At 36.5% G+C, this 17442-nt stretch overlaps 1 protein-coding gene across 2 annotated transcripts; it reads right to left on the bottom strand.

Moving 5' to 3' along the window:
- Positions 1-4112: 4112 nt before the first annotated feature.
- On the bottom strand, positions 4113-17422 carry efemp2b (EGF containing fibulin extracellular matrix protein 2b). 2 transcript variants are annotated; one of them, XM_073824145.1, is made up of 11 exons: positions 15978-17422; positions 13270-13539; positions 12984-13032; positions 10424-10636; positions 10202-10324; positions 9512-9628; positions 7759-7878; positions 7555-7674; positions 7344-7470; positions 6978-7173; positions 4113-5136 (listed from the first exon to the last, which is right to left on the bottom strand). In XM_073824145.1, the coding sequence occupies exons 2-11, from the start codon at positions 13357-13359 to the stop codon at positions 4975-4977; spliced, it is 1317 nt and encodes a 438-aa protein (XP_073680246.1). In that variant the 5' UTR covers positions 13360-13539; positions 15978-17422; the 3' UTR covers positions 4113-4974. The 2 variants fall into 2 exon arrangements, with proteins under 2 accessions (XP_073680246.1, XP_073680247.1); XM_073824146.1 differs by having other exon boundaries at positions 13270-13399.
- Positions 17423-17442: the final 20 nt, after the last annotated feature.

Raw genomic sequence — 17442 nt, 5'->3', positions numbered from 1 at the left:
GTCACATTCTGATTCTTTCTGGTTTCAAGAAATGTTTTTCACCTTGTCATCTTTGTCAAAATTGTACACCTGATTTGCATGGGAAGGAAATGGTTCAGATTACTAAGGAAAAAAGGAGGGGAAAGGTGCAATTTCAAATTTCATGACAATTAAGAGTGTGCATCTGTTGTTTCAGTCATTCATGGTGATCAGAGAATAATATGTTTTAATGGCTCGATTGTGACGTGTTATTTGAGGGGGTGGATGGGAAAATTACTCTCCTCATAACCCAGTGTAACATTACCCTTCTAAACGGCAAAAATAGCTCTTTTATTTTCCTCTCGCAGAATGAAAATAACTAACCTTGTTATTTTTAGAGAGAATACAGCTATTTATAGACAGGCATATAAACATTTGTTTATTCTAAACAAATGTAAATGTTAACCTAACATATATTCATTTGAGTTTCGCTGAAAACGATCACAGCCACAGCAAAACAGATTATAAAAAGGCTTCTACTGAATAGGTTTCACAATAATAAAAATTCTGTTATCATTTACTCATGTCGTGCCAGACCTGTACGCACATCTTACTTTGACTGAACACAATAGAAGATATTTTAAAGAATGTTGTTTGCAAAAGAGAGATCGTCTTACTATTGGGAGATGAGAGGGTCTGGAGAAAGCATAATTGTCAACTTGGATCACATTACAGACTTGACATAATTGAATTTCAGTCACTGCGACACTCCGGATACCATAGAAATGAATAGGAAGTGTCGTAAGCTGAATTCCACCAGTCTGTGACTTCTATAAAGCAATTTTTTTGGGTGTAAACTTTAATAATAGCTCAATCCAAAAGTACTGTTTAGTGTAAAACATGTTGAAGATTAGCCAATAGGCTCTTGATTAAATAAATGATAAGCTATTTCCTTAAAAAAGCTGTTTATTCAATACAGTAAAGCTTGTCCTCCATTGACATCCATTAAAAAAAAAACAGCGTCTGGTCTCCTTTCATGCGCCGCAGCATTTAATTTAGCTGTTGCGCTTTTTTGGCTAAAAGTTGCAGGCTTGCCTTCTAGTGGCTTTGGTTTAGGTTCCTTTTAATGTTTATTGTAGTTTTTTCAGTCTGTTGGAGCAAGAACTGTTTCTTGGAAGCCCCTTTCCACCACTATAAAAAAAAAAGTAATTGTGACTTTTTATCTTGTAATTGCGAGTTTACATCTGATGTCAGAACTGCATGATATAAACTCACAATTTTTCTCAGAATTGTAAGATATAAACTTGCAGTTCTTAAAATTAGCTATTGCAAGTTAAAGTCAGAATTTCTAGATATAAATTCGCAATTCTGAGAAATTAAGTCAGAATTGTGAGATATAAATCGCAATCTTAAGAAATGAAATCATAAACTCGCAATTTTTCTCAGAATTGTGAGATATAAACAGTAATTTTGAGAAATGAAATCATAAACTCGCATTTTTTTGCAGAATTGTGAGATATAAACCTGCAATTTTGAGGAATGAAATCTTAAACTCACAATTGTGAGTTATAAAGTCATTTCGAGAATTTTTGAGAAACTTGCAATTCTGGCTTTTTCTCAGAAATAAGATATAAATTCGCAATTTCGAAAAATGAATTCAGAATTGTGTGATATAATCTTGCAATTGCAAGTTAAAATTAAAAAATGCAGGATATGAGCTCACAATTTTGAAAAATCACAATTGTGAGATAAACCTGATAGCACACGTACATCACAGAGACATCTATTTGACGTCTACATTTACATCTGCAAGACACATTTTTTAGAGTGTTTGCTCATATGGAATACGTCTGTTGAAACTTTCAAATAGATGTATATTAGATGTCTTTAAGATGTTTATGATTTAGAATGTATGTAAAACTGACATCTGAAAGACATCTGTCAGACGTTTGTACACAGCAGATGCTTTCCAGATCAAGAGATCTTTAACAGACATCTTGCAGACGTACGTATGCTATCTGGGAAACTCGCAATTCTGAGAAAAAATGTCATATTGTACACATTTCTGGAGGTTTATTTTAGTTGTTGATGTCCTTAAGAATATATATTTGCGGTATAAGTGCCAAAATCCATCTCAATATATTTTTACAGCTCCTTTTTTAGGAGCTCTGTCAAAAACAGGCCGATTTTGGCCCATCTAATTAATATTCATGAGCCTCTCTTCTGATTGGCCTGTTGTTTTCTGAGTGACGCACAGCCAGGCCAACCACAGGTAACTACGTCATGTATGCTGTAAGCGAGCTCAGATCAATACAGAGAGCCCAGCTTGCTGGTACTCAACAGGATATTTCAGAATGATCATTAATGTTTTTTCTTTTTCAAACACCGAATGCAGTAAGCTACATAACTGTTGCTTTAGTAAAGCCCCTTTCACAATGCGCGCTGATTCTGGAAAATTACGGGAACGAGCGCTGTGTGAACAAAAGCCAGAACCATAAAGGCAGTGTTGTAGTGATGATGCAAGTTATCATGCGACTCTTCACAACGAAAAAATACGTGCAAAGTGGAACGAAGCGGCGATCGGGCAGAGCCAGCTCCTCACTATCAGCGCTGAAGCACAGTTTGTTCAGGTTAGTTTCGGTTTAGTGAGTCGTACGCGTCGCATTACATCTCACATCCAAACGTCACATGTCTTTATGGGTTGTGTGTAAAGCACGAACAGATTCCGGAAAACAACTGTGAATGAACCAAATCAAACAACTCCGGAACAAATCATGGGACACATTATCCGTGTATTTACCGGAATCGCTGTGTGAAAGGCTGAAGTTGACTTGCCAGTGGTCTCTTATATTAACGTTGTTCGGAAGCCTGTGCAATGATGTAGTTTCCTGACATCCATGGACTGAACAGCGTTTTCTTGACTTGTTTTCGTGTTGTTGTTGCTCAACAATGTTATGGACGCGATGTTGTCTGGGTTTGACAAAAGGAGGTTGGGACGGTGGTTGGTGCTGGGGTGGTGACTGAAGGCGGCGACTGAGTAGATCAGACGTCACATCTTTACGGAAGTCACAGCTGCTCGTGAAAATGAACAGCTACTTTAAGCAGGCTGTGTGCAGTTTACTGTAGATTGACTGCTTTGAAACTCATATGGTAGTTACATAGCCCCTAGACCTCAGTTATCATGAAAAAAAAAAAACAGGAAATTTAAATTTTGACAATATGGGACCTTTAAACATAAATATCTCACAATTCTGACTTTATATCTTGCAATTCTGACTTTCTAATTCTGAACTGTTTGTTTATATCACAGAATTGTGAGATAAAAAGTCGCAGTAACATTTTTTTATCTTTTAATCAGTCTTTTAAAATGGCTTTCATAATGTTTAATTACCAACATTCTTCAAAATACCTTCTGTGTTCCACAGAAAAAAGTCATTAACACTGTGTCTACACTGCACGCGACAAAGCGACTGTTGCAAACTATTTGAACTTTGTCTGGGATTCATCAGGGATTTGTTGTTGTGTCGCGCCACATCCAATGTAGACAGCATTACTAAATATAATGGTGGGCCTATTTCGCAATATTAGGCTTAAAATCTTACAAAACCAAAGAATGTAAAATATTAGAGCATCATTATCTGATATGATTGTCAGTGTGCTCAGCTACTCCTATCACACCTACATCCATCTGCTGCACTGCCCACAGGCCCTCTGTGCCAACACTGACCATCAATGAGCTCATCATTTCACTGCTGGAGCTACACTAGGCCAAATTCACACTTGTCATTTGACAATACACTACATGCCGTTATAATTAACACACAGATCCTTTCACACACATAGCAGTAATAAATCAGACGCTGACTCAAACAGAACTTCCTACTGTGTGTGAGATGACCAGTCCATTGATGAATTTATGTTAATGAATGTCCTGCAAAAACATTTTTGGTACTCTAATTAGCATTTACAGCTATCGGTTTTCATATTGTAGTCATTTTGTTGCTTTCTATTCATTAACTTCTTTACTTTTTGTCAATGAAGTATGGTAAATGTAAATCAGGATGACTTTAAAGCTTTTAAAGTTGAGAATGGGCTTTCCGAAAAAGAGTGTTATTAAGTATAGTAGCCCTAAAATAACACAAGTAAAAATAATATAAATGTGACATTTATTTTTTTATTAACTTTTGACCTTAAACGTGACTGTAATAATGGTTCTTTCAGCTAATATCAAAACAGGTAAAACTCAGCATGTGTCCACCAGTGTTACACTGTCACCATGTGGAGACACCTGAGTAATACAATTTACTTTATTTTGATCATAAACACTCACAATCAAAAGAATATTTAACCAAATTATTAGCATAAACACAAAATGTGAGCATAAAGACCAGAAAGGAAAAATAAAGATCATAAAAAAAAAACAATTGAACGAAGGATTCGATTGTTTTACTATAACAATGTAATTATGCAAAAAATAAAAGTCTGAGTAAACACAAGCAGAAGAAATTCAATAATCACAAGAGAAAAGGCAACAATTTATGTAAGAATGGTTTCACTAATTATTTACATAGAAATTGGTTCTTTTAGAGACCTGGATTTTTCTTTTGTTTGTTAGTGTTTTATGAAATTACACTAGATGAAAGTTCTCTGGAATGTGTTTTGTATGTAGGTTAGATAATTATTTTTAGTTTTCGCTGGTACTAATAAGAAATTCTATCTTGACGCATCGTATTGAAATATCTGCCGCAGATATATGTGTGTGTGTTTGTATGCTGCATGTATGTGTGAGAATGACAAAGTGAGAGGAATGAATGTTCAGATGCTTTAGCGCTTCCCAGAATAGGCCTGCAGTCACCGGCCACAAAAAAACATGATTTCACATCATTAGGTGGTGAATTGTAGAACTGTGTTGCCAATTTTCAACACATAATAGCAAAAATAGACTAAAAAAAGAATTAGAAAAAATACTCTGTCATACAGTGTTTGTCCTACGTTTGTTTCTCCATCTCTCTCTCCTCAGAAAGCATGAGGCCCAACATAAACGGAGAGACGAAGAACAGAGCTGGTCTGGTAGTTCATGAGAGGATTGACAGACACCATCTCCAAATCGAGAACGTACTCCTTCGGTCCAGTCACTGCTCTGGCCAAAACCAACATGGCACTGATGTTGTTGATTTGCTGGAAACAAGAAATGACAAAAGTCCAGAATGATGAGAATCTGAGATTTTTCATTTAAACTCAGACTGAAAGTTTTGGGATTTTCAAAACTTAAAACTAAGCTTCAAACTAAGAAGTGAAAATGTTAAATAGGACAAACATATTTAGAATACTGCACTATTTTAAATCACTAACCAATATAAACAAATATGTGTTCAAGTATTAAAAATGTTCTTTTTTAAATTAAAACTTTTATTCAGCAAGTATGCATTAAATTAATCAAAATCGACACTAAAGACATACAGCTGAGGTCAAAAGTTTACATACACCTTGCAGAATCTGCAAAATGCTAATTATTTTACTAAAATAAAAGGGATCATACAAAATGCATGTTATTTTTTTTTTTGTACTGACCTGAATAAGATGTTCACATAAAATACTTATTACTTAATTTATAAAAATGACAGTGTTCAAAGGTTTACATACACTTGATTCCTTATACTGTGTTGTTACTTGAATGATCCACAGTTTTTTTTGTTTAGTGATAGATGTTCATGAACCCCTTGTTTGTCCTGAACAGTTAAACTGCCTGCTGTTCTTCAGAAAAAACCTTCAGGTCCCACAAATTCTTATTTTTTTATTTTTTTTATTTTTTTTTTTTTTTTAGCATTTTTGTGTATTTAAACCCTTTCCAACACAATTTTTTCACTTATGCTTTAGAAGGAAACACAATATATTAAGAGCTGAAGGGTGAAAACTTTTGAACATGTGCACATTTGTCTTATTTTGCCTAAATATGATAATTTTTCATTTAATATTGCCCTTTGGAAGCTACAGAGGATACTTTCATGTTTCCCAAAAGACAAAATAAGTTACATTTACCCTAATCTTCAAATTCAAAAAGTTTTCACCCCGGCTTCCAATTCATTGTGTTTCCTTCTGAAGCATCAGTGAGTGTTTGAACCTTCTGTAATAGTTGCATTTGAGTTCCTCAGTTCCTCAGTTCAAAAATGCTGAAAAACCAAAGAATCTGTGGGACATGAAGGATTTTTCTGAAGAACAGCAGGCAGTTTAACTGTTCAGGACAAACAAGAGACTTGAACAACTATCACAAAAAAACAAAAACAAAAAAAACAGCTGTGGATCATTCAGGTAACAATACAGTATTAAGAATCAAGTGTATGAAAACTTTTGAATGAGTTCATTTACTCTTGTGGAATACATGTAAATGTCTTTTATGTGAGCCAGGTCAGTACTAAAAAAAAAAAAAGGCAAAAAAAACAAACAAACATGCATTTTGTATGATCCTTCTTATTTTGGTAGAATAATTAACATTTTGCAGATTCTGCAAGATGTTAACTTATTTACCTCAACTGTATATAATGTTGCAAAAATTTAACTAAATGTTTTTTGAGCTTTCGTTTTATCAAATAATCTTGAATTTACACATTTTTTTTCCACGTTTAATTCTTACACAATTATTAGACGGCACAGCTGTTTTTACAACATTGATAACAAGAAATGTCTCTTGACCACCAAATTAACATATTAGAATGATTTTAAAAGGATAATGTGACACTAAAGACTGGAGTAATGGTAATGAAAATCCAGCTTTGCTATCACAGTTATAAAATACATTTTAAAATATATCAAAATAAAAAACAATTGTTAAAACTGCAATAATATTTCACAGTATTACAGTTTTTACTTTATTTTTTATCAAAGCATAAAAGACTTCTTTTTAAAAAATATGGACCCAAATGAACCTAAAGGAATGTAATATAATAAAAAAGAATGCAGAACAAAACCATTTTCACCAGTATTTACTCTGATTTTTAAACTGTGTTGTGTCTCTGACTAACCCGTATGTAGAATTCTTCATTTTCATCTCCAGAACGAATGCGGAAGGAGTTGTAAGCTCCTGGATAGACACTTGTGGCCTGGATCTGGAAGATGTCAGAGGGAACGGAGCGTTCAGAAGTGATGCTCATGTATCGATGCACAATGGAGAAGGGCATGTCACGACACTCTGGCTTCACTACTGGACATATACAACGACTGGACCGAAAGAAAGTGATGCAAGAAAAAAGAGAGAGGGGTGTTAAAGAGATAATTCACCAAAAAATGAAAATTCAGTCATTAATTACTCACCCTCATGTTGTTACAAGACCTTTGTTCATCTTCGGAACACAAATTAAGATATTTTTAATTATATAATAGACACTCACTTCTCTGAGACCTGGACGTAGGGGTCCTGGCAGTGGTTGGAGCTGACACACTGATGTCCACCATGGATGTTCACACAGACCTGTCCCTCCCCACACTGATGAGCGCCTGTCTCACACTCATTTATGTCTACACACAGAATTATGACAAAATGAAACCAAGTGAAATATGATTATATGAAACAAGTTTAAAAAAGGCACTTTGTTTCAGTACCCTGGCAAAGTCGTGTTCCAAGTAGCTCGTAACCTTCTGGACAAACACAGGAGAATTTTCCAGGCTCGTTCACACACTGAAACTGGCAAAGGAAACTGGAATAGCTGCACTCGTCAATATCTGTGAGGAGAGAATGAAAGCCAGTTACATTCAGCACATCATCAATTGGTCAAAAACTATTAGGGTAATGTCTTACGCACTAACCATTGCATGAGAAGCCGTCGGGTCCTAGGTCATAGCCTTGTTCACAGCGACACAGGAACGTACCATAACTGTTGTAACACCTTTGCTGACAAGATGCTCCCATCTCACACTCATTTACATCTGATGACAAAGACGAGACACGTTAGAAGCTTGTGTACTGAAAAAAAGACAGAATTATAAGCGATGGCATCGTCTATCAGCCCAACCCTACAATACATACGTTGATATGGTGCTGTGAGTATTTAATAGGGTTTGTACAGATACTGTAAAATGAAATTCCAGGACTTTTAAAGGAACACTCCACTTTTTTTGGAAATAGGCTAATTCTCCAACTCCCCCCGAGTTAGTAAGTTGAGTTTTACCGTTTTGAAATCCATTCACCGTTCTCCTGTTCTGGCGATATCACTTTAAGCGTAGCTTAGCATAGATCATTGAATCCTATGAGACCAATAGCATCGCGTTCAAAAATGACCAACGAGTTTCGATATTTGTCCTATTTAAAACTTGACTCTTCTGCAGTTATATCGTGTACAAAGACCGGCGGAAAATGTAAAGATGCAATTTTCTAGGCCGATAAGATTAGGAACTACACTTCCATTCCGGCGTAATAGTCAAGGAAGTTTGTTGCTGTAATATGGCCGAAGCAGGCGGAGTAATATCACGCAGCGCCTGAAATTAGTTCCCAGCTAGGTAACTTCCAATGAGGAACGCTCCCTGTGCATGCAGTTGGTCATGTTGTGCTGCGTGATATTACTGCGCCTGCTTCGGCCATATTACGGCAGCAAACTTCCTTGACTATTACGCCGGAATGGGATTGTAGTTCCTAATCTTATCGGCCTAGAAAATCGCATTTACATTTTCCGCTGGTCTTAGTACACGAAATAACTGCAGAAGAGTCAAGTTTTAAATAGGACAAATACCGAAACTCATTGGTCATTTTTGAACGCGATGCTATTGGTCTCATAGGATTCAATGATCTATGCTAAGCTATGCTAAAAGTGATATCGCCAGAACAGGAGAACGGTTGATGGATTTCAAAACGGTAAAACTCAACTTACTAACTAGGGGGGAGTTGGAGAATTAGCCTATTTCCAAAAAAAGTGGAGTGTTCCTTTAAGGACTTACTTCAAACAGAGATCTCACTTGTCCAAATTCTCTTTCAAATTAAAAAAATAAATAAATAAACTGAAAGAAAAGTCAAAAAGTCAAATTTAAGTACTTCAAGCGCTTTAAGCACCTTGTACAAACCCTGATTTAAGACATATTGCTGCTGCACAAATGGCATATATGATAACCCATAACAGATCCATACAGTTGGAGCTGGGGAGGTGGAGGGTTTTAGAGGAACTCTGAAAGCATGCAGCGAAATGCTCTAGTGGATGCTAAAGCAGCAAGCTCATTGGCTGCGCATACAACATGAACCAATCAGCTTGTGCCAAGTACTTTAACGCTGTGAATATTATCAGTTTGGTCTCAAACTCAATTCCTGGAGGGCCGCAGCTCTGCAGAGTTTAGCTCCGACCAGGTCCAACTCACACCTGCTTGAATGTTTCTAGTAATCCTGAAGACCTTGATTAGCTGGATCAGGTGTGTTTGATTAGGGTTGGAGCTAAACTGTGTAGAGCTGTGGCCCTCCAGGAATTGAGTTTGAGACCAATGATCTAGAGTTTCATGACAGACCTTGGAATTAATGATATGAGCATGTAAGCAAATTTTGGTTGCTGGAATATGTATCTGGTTTTTAAGAACTTACCAACACAGGATCGGTTGTTTCCTGCTAGCTGGAAGCCAGGCTCACATTCACAAGAGAAAGATCCTGGCACGTTCACACAGCGATGCTGACAGTACCTGTACCTGCATTCATCGATATCTAACAGATACAGAGATACAGAAGCATAGAAGCTTAATCTTATGCTAAATTAAATGGACCATGTTGATTCTTGACCTCAAAATGCTATAAATCTTGAATTAAACTCTGTAAAAGTGGCAATTAAAGATGCAAGACAGATGTTAAGACACGTTATTTGTGACCCATGACCACAAAACCAGTCATAAGGGTCAATTTTTTGAAATTGAGATTTATACATCATCCATTGATCCACACTTTCCATTGATGTATGGTTTGTTAGGACAGTATAGGACAATATTTGACTGAGATACATCTATTGGAAAATCTGGATATTGAGAAAATAACCTTTAAAGTTTTCCAAATTAAGTTCTTAGCAATGTATATTACTAATCAAAAAGTTTTGATATATTTATGGTAGGAAATTTGCAAAATATCTTAACGGAACATGATTTTTACTTAACATCCTAATGATTTTTGGCATAAAAGCAAAATCAATTATACTGACCCATATAATGTATTTTTGACTATTGCTACAAATATACCCATGCTACTTAAAACTGTTTTTGCTGTCCAGGGTCACATTTGTTTTCTTACCCACACACTCTATGCCAATCTTGTTGTAGCCTTCAGGGCACTGACAGGTGTAGGTGCCCACAGTGTTGATGCATTCCTGGCTGGGCTGACAGTCATGCATGTTCAATTCACACTCATCGATGTCTGTCCAAAACATGACGAAGAGCTTCAGGATAACATACTGATGCACATATACAATATAAAACCATATAATTTCCCTGAATTTGGCTTTAAATAACTCACCCATGCAGCTTTCTCCTTGGGCTCTGTAGCCTACTGGACAGGGGTTAAAGGAGTCATTACTCTCCACAGGCACGCTGGGCTCTGATTGGCTGGTGGTCTCAGGTGCGGTGATCACGGAGGCGGAGCGAGGAAGGCACAGGTAACCACCGTAGTGATTAAAGCATTTCATCTCTCCCTGACAAGCCTGCTGTATAGTCTCACACTCGTTTATGTCTATTTAAAGAGAACAGAATTTAGGTTTATATTCAGTTGCATTGCTGTCTGCAGGGTCAACTCATAGATTTCATCAAAAATATCTTTATTTGTGTTCCGAAGTAAACGTAGGCCTTACTGGTTTGGAACGACATAAGGGTAAGTAATCAATGACAGAATTTTCATTTCTGGGTGAAAACTATTCCTCTAATTAGGGGCCAAGCACCAAACGTGCGTAGGCACCTATTGTATCCGTTCTGTTTCTTCTTATTATTATTCTTCCGCCGCAAGTCTATGGCAGCCCCTAGAACCGCTTGCGGGAAAGTTGTATAATTTGGCACACTGATAGAGGACAGTCCCAACATTAACCATAGCAAGTTTGGAGTTTCAAAAATTCAAAAATCGTAAGGTTTATTTTTTTTTTCTATAATTAATCATTTGTAAAACCTACTTTTTCGAACTCGTCCTAGACGGTTTGTCTGATTTTCACCAAAATTGGCTCAGATCATCTTCAGACCATGCTGGCAAAAAGTTATGGAATTCAAGTTGATTGGACAAACAGTTCTCGAATAACACGCTAATTAATTCTACGAAAAGCATGCAAAAATGGATGTGAGGCCATATCTCCTGCAGTGTTACGTCACAGTGCCACCTAGTGGTCAAGAGATATGAAAATTGGCTATTTTTGCTTATAACTTTTCAGTGCTTTGGCCAAAAATCTCGAAACTCATCCCGTTAGATTCGGAGGAGCATGCCGAGTCGAACCATATGCAATTTTCCCATGTCAGCCATTTTGGGCGTCAGCCATTTTGAATTTTGTTATAAAATGCTATATTTTACAAACGCAATAACGTATCGTTACGAAACTCGGTATGTATCTTCGTCACCATGCCCTGACAATACACAAAAAGTTTGGTGGCAGCGCCACCTTGTGGTCAAAAGTTTAGAAAAAATGCTAATAACTTATGAGAAAAATGACTTATTGTAATGAATATGATCTCAAAATATTCCATGGGTCAGGCCGAGAACATTGATACCAATTATGCCAAAATTGGCCTAACTTCCTGTCCGCCATTTTGATTATTGTAGAAAACCTACTTTTTCAAACTCCTCCTAGACCGTTAGTCTGATTTTCCCCAAACTTGACTCAGATCATCTTCAGACCACGCTGCCAAAAAGTTATGGATTTCGTGTTGATATTCGAAACCGTTTTTATTTAACGCATCAACGAATTCGCTGAAAAGATGCCCAAGTGCATCTGAAGCTGTATCTCTGCAAAGCTTTGAGATATTTGCACCAAATTTTGTATGTGGCATTGTCACCTCACACTGATTACTAGACATCAATTTGGTAACAGCGCCTATTGGTCAAGAGTAATAAGCCATTCATTAACTGCTAATTTTGAAATTTCCAAAAATGCTAATAAATGTAGATTGCATTAGCCTATTGTAATGAAACTGGTCTCAAAATATTCCTTGGGTCATGCCGACAACATAGATACCAATTATGCTACAGTTGGACAAACTTCCTCTCCGCCATTTTGATTCATGTTGAAAACATACTTTTTCGAACTCCTCCTAGACCGTTCATCCGATTTTCACCAAAATCGAAACAGATCATCTTCAGACTGTGCTGATAAAAAGTTATGGATTTCATGTTGATAGATGAAACCGTTTTTTTAGGCTTGATGCTAAAATGATTCTGAGGCTTTATCTCTGCAAAGCTTTGACATAATGACACCAAACTTTGTGTGTGCCTTTGTCACCTCACACTAAACACACCACATCGTTTTGATAACAGCGCCACCTGTTGGTCAAACGTAATAAGCCATTAAATCATGTCTGTAGGCGTTCTACATAATTTTTCTGTCATTTTGACTAAAATAATCTTAAAATGGCTTCCTTTCACTCAATGTTGCAGTTGGTCTGGTGTTCCATGCCATCCTTAGCTCCTCATTTTCCCTTTGAATGCTTGGCCCTGTAATTGCTGCTTGCAGCTATATTTTTTATTGTGTTGTGCTTGGTTGGAATATGTTGTATCTAGAATATTACACTGGGACAGAAAGTATTTTAACATCAAAAAAACATAAACATAATTTAGCCATGCTTTTATATGAAGCAGCTTTTTAGACCAATAAGACTTCACAGTGGGCGGGGCTACCTTGCTTGTAATCGTCTGTGCTTTAACATGTTGTGTCAATTCAGGACACAGTGTATTTTAAAATTCAAAGATGCAGCCAGACACAGGGGCAGGACAGAGGGATTGTGCATGTGACATTTAACCAAGATAATTAGAGGAGAGATGCATCACTTTCTCATCATCTCTCTCTCTCTCTCTTTTTTTCTCTGGCACATGACCTTCCACCCACCTCGACAGAGTTGAGTCTGCACGTCCCACTCATAGCCATCTGTACACTCCTGGCAGAGAAAACACACTTTATTATGTGTTATCTTTAATCATTAGCAGTCACACTCAAACACTTGTATTGACAGGAACATGATTTCTAATGCAAACTGATGTCTGATAGTATACAATACCACAACCACACTATGCTGAGTTACATAGGAAGGTACTTAGACATGTACATGTTCAAGCATGAAGGGGGATGGAAGAGGAAGAGAGAAGAACAGGGAGAAATTGTCACAATTACTTACAGTGTAAGAGTCACGTTCAGCAGGAGACTGACAGATTGTAGCAGGAAGAACAACCAGACCCACGCAAAGTAGCACATATGTGGCCTTCATAGTTACCGGGTACAGGACATTCACCCTGCCACACACACAGCTGGATGGATGAACAAATGTATAGCTGTCGTTAAGAGGCCCAATAAGAGAAAGAACAGACGTGCTATGGGGGTCTGTTCTGTTCCCGTCGTCTCCTCTAGGAAAGTAAGGAGGGGGCAGACTGACAAGTGGGGGTGAGACCTTGTAAAAAAAAAATAACAACAAAGGTAATTGCAAATAAATGTGTTAACAGGAATAGTTATTTTTTAAGCAGTGAAAGTGCCCTGTTGAGAAGGCCAGCATTGCTGATCACCTCCATATGTTTTGGATACTGGTGTGCTGGTTAGGATTGTTAGCTAGCTTTACAATTTACACTTACAATAAAGTTTAGTGTTTTTTAACAGCATTTATTAACCCTACTGAAAAGCTGGTTGGCTGGTCTTAGTTGGTTTAAGTGGACAAAAACCCTCTAAAGCCTGCTGACCATGTAAGACCATCAAAGACCAGGCTGGATGACCAACTAAAACCAGCCAGCCAGCTTAGGCTGGTTTTAGCTGTTTGTTGTTTTCATTACTTGAAATTAATTTTATCTGAAATAAAATAGTAAAAAAAAAAAAATTTAGTTTCAACATTTTTCATTTTGAATTGAACCTAATGCACCAAAAAAACTAAAACTAAAACAATATTTAATAAAAACTACAGACGTGTTAAAAAAAAAGATAAAAACACAACAAAATTACTAAAACTAAATTCAAATAAAATAGAAAATATAAAAATAAAAACAAATCCAAAATGTTAATAAAAACTACACTACCAAAGTTTTTGGACAGTAAGATTTTTTAAATGTTTTGTAAGGAAGTCTCTTTTGCTCACCAAGCCTGCATTTATTTGATCTAAAGTACAGCAAAGACAGTAAAATTTTGAAATATTTTTACTATTTAAAATAACTGTTTTTTATTTGAATGTATTTTAAAATGTAATTTATTCTTGAGATTCAATGCTGAATTTTTTGCATCATTGCTCCAGTTACATGATCATTCAAAAATCATTCTAATATTCTGATTTGCTGCTCAAAAAACATGTATTATTAGTAGAAATTTAGCGTAGACATTTTCAGGTTTCTTTGATGAATAGAAAGTTCAGAAAAACAGCGTTTATCGGAAATAGAAATCTTCTGTAACATTATAAATGTCTTTATCATTAATTAAAAAAAACATTATACTGACTTTCGAATAGTTTAGTGTATCATGTTGCAAAAGCATTTTATTTCAGATAAATGCTGATCTTTGGATCTTTTCATCAAAGAATCCTGAAAAAATGTGTTTAACTGTTTTAAATATTGATAATAACAATAACAAAAAATATTTCTTGAACAGCAAATCAGCATATTAGAATGATTTCTGAGGGATCATGTGACACTGAGGACTGAAGTAATGATGCTGAAAATTGAGCTTTGATCACAAGAATAAATTACATTTTAAAATATATTCAATTAGAAAACAAAAATTTCTAAATGTTACTGTTTTTGCTGCACTTTGGATTAAATAAATGCAGGCCTGATAAGCAGAAGAGACTTCTTTAAAAAAACATTAAAAATCTTACTGTTCAAATACTTTTGACTCATAGTGTAGGTTGTATTTAAACCACCATTTTTTAGAGTCTATGGCTATAATTTTTCAACAGATATTGCCCCATGGCATATATGATAAATATTAAATGCGGGTTTGAGATTTTGATCTTGCTATAACTAGGCAGTTCTTAGAAACAAGACAAGTCGGTGCATATAATCAGATATTGCATGACGGATTTTCCATTCCTCACATTCAGTGATCTGGAGATAGTTATTCACACATGCATCTCATCCTGACTACTGTATGCTTAAAAAAAGTTCTAGTTGAGTCAAATACAGTGTATTATTCAACATCACAGAATTGACATCAATACATTACTTTATAACAACAAAAGTAGAAATAGCTCTTTGAGGTAATAACTGGCAGTTACCACTTTTTACAGTATTTTTATTTTAAGGCCTTATTATTTGTTTTCATAGCTGTAAAACAAATCACAGACCACCTCAGATATCATTATCCCTCCTGGATTCTCATAACATCTGCCTACACTTGTGTTTCAAGACTAAAGATGATCTTTCTCTGTAGCTGTGTTTGCTTTTACGGTTACATTTTAATTGCTCTTGTACATCACTTGTTTTTATATGCCTTCTGTAAATACAGAATTTCCTTTGATTTCTAGGGACTTGCTCTACTGTTTATTCTGGAACGGTAGAGTTGGCCTGCCTAAGAGGCAGAAACATGGCCAACATCTGAACTCTACAGGATATGACTACACAGGCAATTCCATGCACTCAGATCCGTCCAAAAACAAGCCAACATCCTTGTCAGTAATCATTACCTACAACTGTTTTCAATTCAAACTAAAGGTTTCTGCCACATCTAAGCATTGCTCTGACTACATTTCTGTCACTCACTTCATTATTATAAAGCAAAAATGAGCTTCAATGTCTTGGAATAATAAACATTTCTCATGGATGCTGCATTTCTCAATAATCTCACTTGTATTATATACTGCTATGTAAATGCTGTAAATGCTCAGGAGTCAAATACAGATGGTTTTAAACTCACTTTCTGAAGTCTGTCCAGCTGAAATTGTCTTGTTCTTCTGTCTCCGTCTTCGTTCAGTTAGAGCTCTGTGACAACAGACAGGACCTAGGCAGGGATAGCTGTTTAGAAGTGTATTACGAATGTGAGGAAAGATGCAATGCTATAGAAAGGAGCTTAGGACGTCCCACTTCTTTCCCTCCACCCACTCCTGAACGTCCCCTGCATCTCAGCCACCCTTCACCCTCCTGCCTTGTTTTTCCTCCAGGCCCCAAGGATTCAAATTCCTAGTTTCCAGACCAAATCCCAAATACATAACTCAGGGAAGAACAAAAAATCCAAACCAATCCATCTGGGTTATATTAGGCAAATCCTGTGCAATTACTTCCCATTTTTAATACACTTTGCCTTATTAACTTTCATCCCGGTGGAGCTCGCTTGAGTCCGACACTGCTGGATATTTACTGGGGGATGTCGAAAAGGAATGCAGACACAAATTAACAGGGTAGAAAAGGAGGCAAGGCCTCCTGATTTAACTGTAAAACACTAACTGGTGCCAAGAACATCATGCGTCTTGATTACACAAAGGTTTGAGCACCATTAAGACAATGGCTTTGATGGAAACAACAGAGGTAGCCTACTTTCAGAAACAGCAGGAGTGCTGGGGAAAGTTCCCGTGAGGACTCTTCTGCAGAAATTTGGAGGAATTTTCCATGACCATTTGTAGGGGGTGACAGCTGTCCTAGGTCTGGCCTTTTATAAGGTAGTAAAAGTGTCTCCTCATCCATTCACTTTAGAGCTGACCAGCCAACTGTAGCCCCCTGCTGCTCACCCACACCCGCTGGGCACACAAACAGGTAGCTACTTCACTGTGGGAAAACACTGATCACATACACACTTTGAGATAATTAGTCTACTTTACACTCTATAAAATAAGGGTTCCTAAAGGGTGTTTTTGCAGAAATGCCATAGAAGAACCATTGTTGGGTTCCCCAAAGAACCTTTCAGTGAACAGTTTCCTAAAGGAGTAAATTAAAATTCTGTCATTAATTACTCAGCCTCATGTTGCTCCCAAACCTGTAAGACCTTCGTTCATTTATGAAACACAAATTAAGATATTTTTGATAAAATCCGAGCGCTTTCTGACCTGCATAGACAGCAATGCATCTGATGCTTTCAAGGTAGTGACAAAATAGTCCATGTGACATCAATGGTTCCCAAAGAAAACAAAAACAAGTTTATTCAAAAATTCATTTTCTTTCAGTGTTTCACACGTGTTTCACAAAAGTAGCTCAACGCATTTCATCAAAAATATCTTAATTTGCGTTCCAAAGATGAACAAAGGTCTTAAGGGTTTGAACTGACATGAGGTTGAGTAATTAATGACAGAATTTTTATTTTGATGAACTATCGCTTCAAATGAGTAGTTCACTTTCAAAACAAAAATTTACAGATAATGTACTCACCCCCTTGTCATCTAAAATGTTCA

The sequence above is a fragment of the Garra rufa genome, chromosome 19, assembly GCF_049309525.1.
Source record: "Garra rufa chromosome 19, GarRuf1.0, whole genome shotgun sequence".
Classification (NCBI taxonomy): Eukaryota; Metazoa; Chordata; class Actinopteri; order Cypriniformes; family Cyprinidae; genus Garra; species Garra rufa.
Note: the sequence above shows the minus strand (reverse complement) of the source record. Positions and strands in the feature narration are given on the sequence as shown.